Source organism: Scomber scombrus, chromosome 10 (genome assembly GCF_963691925.1).
Source record: "Scomber scombrus chromosome 10, fScoSco1.1, whole genome shotgun sequence".
Taxonomy (NCBI): Eukaryota; Metazoa; Chordata; class Actinopteri; order Scombriformes; family Scombridae; genus Scomber; species Scomber scombrus.
The window spans coordinates 31,143,545-31,152,497 of NC_084979.1; the positions used below are offsets into that span (position 1 = coordinate 31,143,545).

At 47.2% G+C, this 8,953-nt stretch overlaps 1 protein-coding gene across 1 annotated transcript in view; it reads left to right on the top strand.

Annotated features, from left to right (window-relative positions):
- The first annotated feature begins 422 nt into the window (after positions 1-422).
- si:ch211-180f4.1 (uncharacterized protein LOC100144405 homolog) overlaps positions 423-8,953 on the top strand; it is a 12,224-nt gene continuing 3,693 nt past the window's right edge. The window contains exons 1-8 of the mRNA XM_062427209.1: positions 423-504; positions 1,120-1,265; positions 2,449-2,550; positions 3,044-3,228; positions 4,806-5,048; positions 5,137-5,259; positions 7,883-8,005; positions 8,629-8,953. The exon at positions 8,629-8,953 is cut by the window's right edge and continues 105 nt beyond it. Coding sequence (XP_062283193.1) covers positions 423-504; positions 1,120-1,265; positions 2,449-2,550; positions 3,044-3,228; positions 4,806-5,048; positions 5,137-5,259; positions 7,883-8,005; positions 8,629-8,953 — 1,329 coding nt within the window. The remainder of the gene's footprint in view (positions 505-1,119; positions 1,266-2,448; positions 2,551-3,043; positions 3,229-4,805; positions 5,049-5,136; positions 5,260-7,882; positions 8,006-8,628) is intronic.

The following is an 8,953-nucleotide window of genomic DNA, read 5'->3' on the forward strand; positions in this document are numbered from 1 at the left end:
GGGTAATGGGTTAGAGTACTTGGATTACTTTTTGGATTACTTAAAAAAGTAATGTTATTATTTTTAACCAACTATTCCTGTAGCTACCGGTGTAAATGTTTAGTGATCTCTAAAAAAACTGCCTTATATGGTGCAACCTGTTTTTATTAAGTGATTATTGAATATCTCACCTTTTTTGGTTTCAAATTAATTTCATTCATTAAAAAAATATGATTCTTGGGGAGGTTTTGCTCTTTAATTATGAAGCAAATCTTGGAATGAAAGATTATAAAAGTCATAATTATACTTATGTTTGTCCTCTGTGTGTTTCCGTACAGCAGCAGATGTGACTCGCCTCCTTTGGACCTGACGGAGGAAGTTATCGTCACCAAAAACACTTAGCCAACACTTCCTCTCTGCTCTGCTCCCAGCCCCAGTGCACCATGGGATCTGCAGTTCTCTTTGTGCTCTTCTCCTCCCTGATGATGTCATCAGTGTGTGGGGGAATGGGCGTGGCCAACCAAGGTGATTGACAGTTGTAAAAGTTGTGCTTTTGATTTTTTTTGTTTTTTGGTTCATCAGTTTTTAAAAATCTTTTTTTGTGTGTGTGTGTGTGTGTGTGTGTGTGTGTGTGTGTGTTGTTCTGTGTGTGTGTGTGTGTGTGTGTTGTTCTGTGTGTGTGTGTGTGTGTGTGTGTGTGTGTGTGTGTGTGTGTGTGTGTGTGTGTGTGTGTGTGTGTGTGTGTGTGTGTGCGTGCGTGTTGCTCCGTGTTTGTGTGTGTGTGTGTCTGTGTGTATGTGCGTGTGTATATGTTTCTGTGTGTGTTTCTGTGTGTGGGTTTTTCTGTGTGTGTGTGTGTGTGTGTGTGTGTGTGCTTTTGTTTGTTTTTTTTTCTGTGTGTGTGTGTTTCTTTGTGCTTGTGTGTTTCTGTGTTTGTGTGTCTGTGTGTGTGTTTATGTGTCCGTGTGTCTGTGTGTGTGTGTTTCTGTGTGTGTTTTTCTGTGTGTGTGTGTGTGCGTGTTGCTCCGCATTTCTGTGTGTTTGTGTGTGTGTGTGTGTGTGTGTGTGTGTGTGTGTGTGTGTGTGTGTGTGTTGCTCCGCGTTTCTGTGTGTGCGTGTGTGTGTGCGTGTGTCCTGCAGGTGGCGCTGTGCTGTGTCCTCTGCAGTGTGTGTGTGAGACGCGGCCCTGGTACACGCCTCAGTCCGTGTATCACCAGGCGAGGACCGTCGACTGCAACGAGCTCCACCTGCACAGAGTCCCAGCGAACATCTCTGCTCACACACAGGTAACACTCACACCTGTCCTGTTGTAAATACACTATGAAGACTGAAGTATTGGGATGCACCTCTTACTCATTGAAATCAGGTGTTTCATTCATTGCCACAGGTGTATAAAATCAATCGTCTAGCCATGCAGTCTACACTTACCAACATCAGTGAAAGAAGGGTTTTTAAAGCATGGTCCTGTCATAGGATACCAACTTTGCAAGGAGTCAGTTTGTGAAATTTTATCATTGCTTAGATAGTCAACGATCAGCTGTAAGTGGTTTTATTGAAAAGTGGAAGTGTTTAGTAACAGCAGTAACTCAGTACAGTTATTATTATAGAGTCAACAGAGCATTGGCAACTTTAAGCAGAGTTTCAAACTTCCTCTTACATTAACATCAGCACAGAAACTGAGCCGGGAGCTTCATAATAATAATAATAATAATAATAATAATAATAATAATAATAATAATAATTAACTTTTATTTCTAATAATAATAATAAACTTTATTTATATAGCACCTTTCAAAACCAAAGTTACAAGGTGCTTCATACAAAGAAATATTAACAGAATGACACAAAACACAAAACATTAACCCTCCTGTTGTCCTCCCGGGTCAAATTGACCCCATCTCTTTTGACTGCTCCTTCCTTCTTTCCTTGCTTCCTCTTTCTATAATTTTTCCTTCGATCTTCCCCTCCTTCCCTCTTTCTTTGCTCCATCCTCCTTCCATACTTCTTTCCTCACTTCCTTCCTTTCTTCCTTCCTTCCTTCCTTCTTCCCTCCCTCCCTCCCTCCCTCCCTCCTTAGCCCTTTCTTTCCTTCCTTCCTTCCTCCTTTCCTTCCTCCCTCCTTCCTTTCCTTCCTCACTCCCACCTTACTCCTTCATTCCTTCCTTCCTTCCTCCCTCCTTACTCCTTTCCTTCCTTCCTTCCTTCCTTCCTTCCTTCCTTCTTCCCTCCCTCCTTACTCCTTCCCTTCCTTCCTTTCTTCCTTCCTTCCTTCCTCCAGAGCCAGAGCTTCTCATTCAACATCAGTGTCTGACCTCACAAATGCTCCTCTGGATGAATACGCAGAAGTTCCCACAGAGAGGAAGCTGTTATAGCTGCAAAGAGAGGACCAGCTCCTTCTTAATGCCTCTGGATGTATGATGTGATGTTAGAAAGGTTCCTGTAGGTGTAACGACCAGCTGTGTGTTTCAGGTGTTGCTGCTGCAGAGTAACAACATGTCCTCCATCACCACTGAACTGCTGAGTCTGACCAACCTGACGGAGCTCGACCTGTCACAGAACCACTTCAAACAGGTAACACACATATACGCACACACACACACACACACACACACATACACACATACATACACACACGCACACACACACAGACACACACACACACACACACACACACGCACGCACACACACAGACACGCACACACACACAGAAACACAAACACACACACAAACACATAAACACACACACACATAAACACACAAACACACACAGATACACACACACACACAAACTCACACACACACACACACACACACACAGACACAGAGAAACACACGCACATGCACGCACGCAAGCACGCACACACAGAAACACACACACACACAGAAACACAAACACACACACACACACACACACACAAACACACACACACACACACACAAACACACACATAATAACTAATAAAGTTGTTGTTTCTCCTCCTCGTGTTACATTTCTTCGTCGTGTGTGTGTGTGTGTGTGTGTGTGTGTGTGTGTGTGTGTGTGTGTGTGTGTGTGTGTGTGCAGGTGAGCTCGATGGGCCTGTCCTCTCTGGGCCGCCTGGTCACTCTGTACCTGGAGGAGAACAAGATAGAGGAGCTGGAGGACTTCAGTCTGAGGAACCTTTCCAGCCTGGAGGAGCTCTACATGAACCACAACCACATCTCCTCCATCGGACCCAAAGCCTTCGCTGGCCTCACCAACCTGCTGCGGTACCACACGCTCCCTCTGCATCCTCCTCTTATTTTTCTTCTCTTCCTCTCCTCTCCTCCTCTCCTCTCCTCTTGTTTCCTCTCTCCTCTCCTCCTCCTCCTCCTCCTCTCATCTCTCCTCTCTCCTCCTCTCATCTCTCCTCCTCCTCTCTCATCTCTCCTCCTCTCCTCATTTCTCCTCTCCTGCCCTCCTCTCTCATCTCTCCTCCTCTCTTCTCTCCTCCTCTCCTCTCTCCTCCTCTCCTCCTTCCTTCCTCCTCCTCTCTCCTCTGTCCTCTCCTCTCTCCTCTCCTCCTCTCCTCTCCTTTCCTCTCTCGTCCTCCCTTCCTCTTCCTCTCTCCTGCTCTTCTCTTCCTTCCTTCCTCCTCCTCTCTCCTGTCCTCTCCTCTCTCCTCCTCTCCTCCTCTCCTCCTCCCTTCCTCCTCATCCTCTCCTCTCTCCTCTCCTCCTCATCTCCTCTCTCCTCTCCTTTCTCCTCTCTCCTCCTCTCCTCCCCTCCTGTCCTCTCCTCTCCTCCTCTCCTCTCTCCTCATCTCTCCTCTCCTGTCCTCTCTCCTCCTCTCCTCCTTCATTCTTCCTCCTCTCTCCTCTGTCCTCTCCTCTCTCCTCACCTCTCCTCCCCTCCTTTCCTCCTCTCCTTTCCTCTCTCCTCCTCCCTTCCTCCTCCTCTCATCTCTCCTCTCTCTTCCTCTCCTCTCTCCTCCTCTCCTCTCATCTCTCCTCCTCCTCTCTCATCTCTCCTCCTCTCCTCATTTCTCCTCTCCTGCCCTCCTCTCTCATCTCTCCTCCTCTCTTCTCTCCTCCTCTCCTCTCTCCTCCTCTCCTCCTTCCTTCCTCCTCCTCTCTCCTCTCCTCTCTCCTCTCCTCTCCTCTCCTTTCCTCTCTCGTACTCCCTTCCTCCTCTCTCCTGCTCTTCTCTTCCTTCCTTCCTCCTCCTCTCTCCTGTCCTCTCCTCTCTCCTCCTCCCTTCCTCCTCATCCTCTCCTCTCCTCCTCCTCTCCTCTCTCCTCTCCTTTCTCCTCTCTCCTCCTCTCCTCCCCTCCTGTCCTCTCCTCCTCCCCTCTCTCCTCTCCTGTCCTCTCTCCTCCTCTCCTCCTTCCTCCTCTCTCCTCTGTCCTCTCCTCTCTCCTCACCTCTCCTCCCCTCCTCTCCTCCTCTCCTTTCCTCTCTCCTCCTCCCTTCCTCCTCCTCTCTTCTCTCCTCCTCTCCTCACCTCTCCTCTTGTTTCCTCTCCTCTTGTTTCCTCTCTTCCTCTCCTGCTCCTCTCTCCTCATCTCTCCTCTCCTCTCTCCTCCTCTCCTCTTGTTTCCTCTCTCCTCTCCTCCTCCTCTCCTCTCTCCTCCCTTCTTCCTCCTCTCTCTTCTCCTCTCTCCTCATATCAACACATTTATATACTAATCACTACATGAACAGGAACAGAGGCATTGTGTCTGTTTCATGTTTCAGTTTATATTTAATACATTTTTAATAAATGTTACAAACTGGATAAAATAACTGAGTCTCACTGTCAGGTTATAAAAACTCTGTTAGTGGATCAACTTTCAGCTCCAGGTCTGAGCTCACTTCCTGTCCCGTAGGCTCCACCTGAACTCCAACCGTCTGGTAGCGATCGACAGCCGCTGGTTCGAGTCCCTGCCCTCGCTGGAGATCCTGATGATCGGAGAGAACCCCATCCTGGGTCTGGAGGAGAAGAACTTCCTGCCTCTGTCCCGGCTGCACAGTCTGGTTCTGGCCGGGATGGGCCTGGCCTCCATCCCCTCCGCAGCCTTCCTGGGCCTCGACTACCTGGAGAGTCTCTCCTTCTACGACAACCGGCTCAGGTGAGTCCGAGCGGAGGAGCTTTCGGTCTGTAAGCGTCTCTCACTGACACACAGAGCGACACGCTGATGACCTGCTGTCCTCCTGCAGGTCCGTCCCCCGAGACGCTCTGAGCGTGCTCCCCAACCTCAAGTTCTTGGACCTGAACAAGAACCCGATCAGCCGAATCCAGCAGGGAGATTTCCAGAACCTTCTACACCTGGAGGAGCTCAGGTGAGTCACAACACACTGAGCCCATAGTCAGTATATTAAAGGACCAGTTTCGGGTGTTTCCAGGCGGGGAGTTCCGGTCCTCTGAAATGAGGCCAACGCAGGAAGTAACTTAAAACTGCATTCTATCAAAAGGCCACCAGGGGGCGACCGTTTTGGTGTCAAAAGGACTTCCGTCTCTATACAAGTCAATGGAGAATTCACCAACTTCTCATTTGATTTCTAACCTCAGTAAACGTTTTCAAAATGTGTTTATGGTCTCAATCGCTAGTTTAAAGCCTTCTTCAATGCAGTATGATGTTCATTTGGGACATTTTGGCCTCCCTGATTTTATATGTGACGATAAAGCAGGGTATGCATTAGGGCGTGGCTACGTGGTGATTGACAGGTTGATTGGTTCACAGGTTCAGGAGGGCGCCTCATGTTCCTCCTGATGCCCATATAAGTAGAATCCGTGTTTTTATTTTTCCCAGCATGCACCTGAAATGTTCAAGATGGCGCTGCTCAGATCCGATACTATTGGCCTCAGAGCAGCAGTCCACAAACCAATGGATTTTATATACAATCTATGGGTGTTTCCAGTGTGTGTTAAAGCAGCAGTCAGGTTTCCCTCTCTGTAATCATTCCTCCTGTTCATACTGACTATTAAAAGATCTCCTTCAAATGTGCTTTCAATGGAAGTGATGGAGACTAAATCCACAGTGTTTCCACACAGTCATTTAAAAGTAGATGATCAGCTTCTATTGAGCTTCATCAGTCTGAGTTATTATATCAATGATATCTGACATGTTTACTGAGTGGAGACTACATGGAGGAGGAGTACTTTATGGAGTAGTAGTAGTAGTACTTTATGGAGTAGTAGTAGTAGTACTTTATGGAGTAGTAGTAGTACTTTATGGAGTAGTAGTAGTATCTCATCATTAGTCCTCCATCACTTCCATAGTAAACATGATGAAGGATCTTCTGATGGTCAGCATGAACAGGAGGAATCATTACAGACACATAAACACACTCACTGTTACTTTGAGCTCCTGACTGCTGGTTTAAAGTCAGACATGATCATTTAATCTCTCTCTAAACCTCATCAGACTTTAACCACAGTGTCACATCACAAACATAATAATAACAGTTTTAGAAATGATGTTATCCTGCAGATTACTGCTGATAAAACCCACAGATTAGGAAACAAGTCACATGATCAAACCACATATCTCATCATTTAATTTGGAGAATTTAACATATTGTTGAGTTAGTTTATATTCCAAAACTGGATCCCAGAAGCTCTAGTTTATTATGTAGTATACTTATTATACTACTATTATTATACTATAATTCTAGTATTACAGACTATATAATTCCTTACTGGCTTTCATGTGACCTGGATTATGTATAATCAGGTTTATAGCCTTGATTTGCAGCTGATTAAAAATGTATGTAAGGTTTAATATTTAACCCTTTACATACTGTTCATATTCTACCATCACAGTTTGTTCCCCTCATAAAAAGCATCTTTACCAAATGTTGAAGCACAGATGTGTTGAACCTCAGAAAGCATCAATAGTGGATCTGACTGATCAATAAATGTGATTGAACCTTGATTCATGTTTCAGAGAGCAGAGAGAGTGTATTTTTTAGCTTTTACACCACTAAACATCTCCTATCACACAATATCATGTCCTATTTTACCTCAGACATGAAAATATAACATAGCAGTAATGATGGAAATGTCTCTTTTTGGTAAAGAAAGAAGGAGGGAGGAAGGAAGGAAGGACAAAGGAAAGAAGGAAGGGGGAAGGTAGGCGGAGGAAAGAAAGAAAGAAGGATGGAGGAAGGAAAGAAGGAAGGGAGGAAAGAGAGAAGGAGGGAAGGAGGTAGGACAGATGGAAGGAAGGAAGGGAGGAAAGAGAGAAGGAGGGAGGGAGCAAGGACAGAGGAAAGACGGAAGGGGGAAGGTAGGAGGGAGGAAAGAAAGAAAGAAGGAGGGAGGGAGGAAAGAAGGAAGGGAGGAAGGAAAGAAGGAAGGAAGGGGGAAGGTAGGGGGAGAAAAGAAAGAGAGAAGGAGGGAGGGAGGGAGGACAAAAGGAAGGAAGAAAAGGGGATGAGGAAGGAAGGAAGAAAATGGGATGGAGGAAGGAAAGAAGGAAGGGAGGAAAGGGAGAAGGAGAGAGGGAGGAAGGACAGAAGGAAGGAAGAAAAGGGGATGGAGGAAGGAAAGAAGGAAGGAAGGAAAGAGAGAAGGAGGGAGGGAGGAAGGAAGGACAGAAGGGAGGAAAGAGAAGGAGGGAGGGAGGAAGGACAGACGGAAGGAAAGAAGGGAGGAAAGAGAGAAGGAGGGAGGGAGGAAGGACAGACGGAAGGAAGGGAGGAAAGAAAGATGGCAGGAAGGTAGGGGGGGAAGAAAGAAAGAAGGAGGGAGGGAGGAAAGAAGGAACAGTCAAAACAGACGGGGTCGAAGGTTAATGGGACTCAGCTGTAATGATAATGGGAGGAAGGAAAGGAAGGAAAGAGAGAAGGAGGGAGGGAGGAAGGAAGGAAGGAAGGGAGGAAAGAGAGAAGGAGGGAGGGAGGAAGGACAGGAAGGAGTCTTGATGAGCAGGTTAACTGTGTTTTGCTGTGTTTGACTCAGTGTGAACAACATGGATCAGCTGCTGATGGTGGAACGATCAGCTTTCCAGAACATTCCAGAAATCGCCAAACTGGAGCTGTGCAACAATCCTCGGCTGTCCTACATCGACCCGCAGGCCTTCAGGTAGCCGCTCAGATCAATAATCAATCATCAATAACCAATAAATCTGTCTCATCACATAGAAACTGATCCACCGATTCTGATTTAAATTACAAATTTTCACAGTTTCACAAAGTTTATAATAAATTTCACACGAGAACAAATGAAGATGAAGATCTAAACTCTTCTTCCTCCTTTTTCCTCTATTTTACTTTTTCTATTTCTTTCCCCTTCTCTTAATTTTCTTCTCCTCCCCTGGTTTATATTCTGCTGCTCCTCTTCCTTCTCTTCATCCCTTTTTTTCCTCCTCTCCTCTCCCTCTCTCCTCCTCCTCTTGTTCCTCTCTCCTGTTCCTCTTCGTTCTCTTAATCCCTTTTTCCTCCTTTCCTCTCCTCCCTTCCTCCTCCTCTCCTCTCTCCTCCTCTCCTTTCCTCTCCTCCTCTCTCCTCCTCTCCTCTCCTCCTTTCCTCTCCTTGCTCCCCCTCTCCTCTCCTCTCTCCTTCTCCCTTCTTCCTCCTCTCTTCATCCTCCTCTCCTCTCTCCTCCCTTCTTCCTCCTCTCACCTCTCTCCTCTCCTCCTCTCTCTGCTCTCCTCTCCTCTCTCCTCCTCTCCTCCTCTCTCCTCCTCCCTTCTCCCCCCCTCTCAGTGACCTATCCTCCCTCCGTACTCTCCTCCTCAATAACAACCAGCTGAGCCTCCTCTCTGGTGACCTCCTCTCCTCCTTGCCCTCCCTGGAGGAGGTGTCTCTTCACTCCAACCCTCTGCGCTGTGACTGTCTCTCCTCTTGGGGGCCTCACCTCGGCAACCAATCGCATCTCAAGCTGCTCGGATCCTCCGTCACCCTCTGCTCCTCGCCGCCTCACCTGATTGGTCGGGAGCTGCAGGAGGTGGTGGCGGTGGGATGGGGAGGTGCAGACGGAGGAGGAGCGGGAGCCAACAGCTGCCTGCCGCACATCTCTGCTCACGCGTTT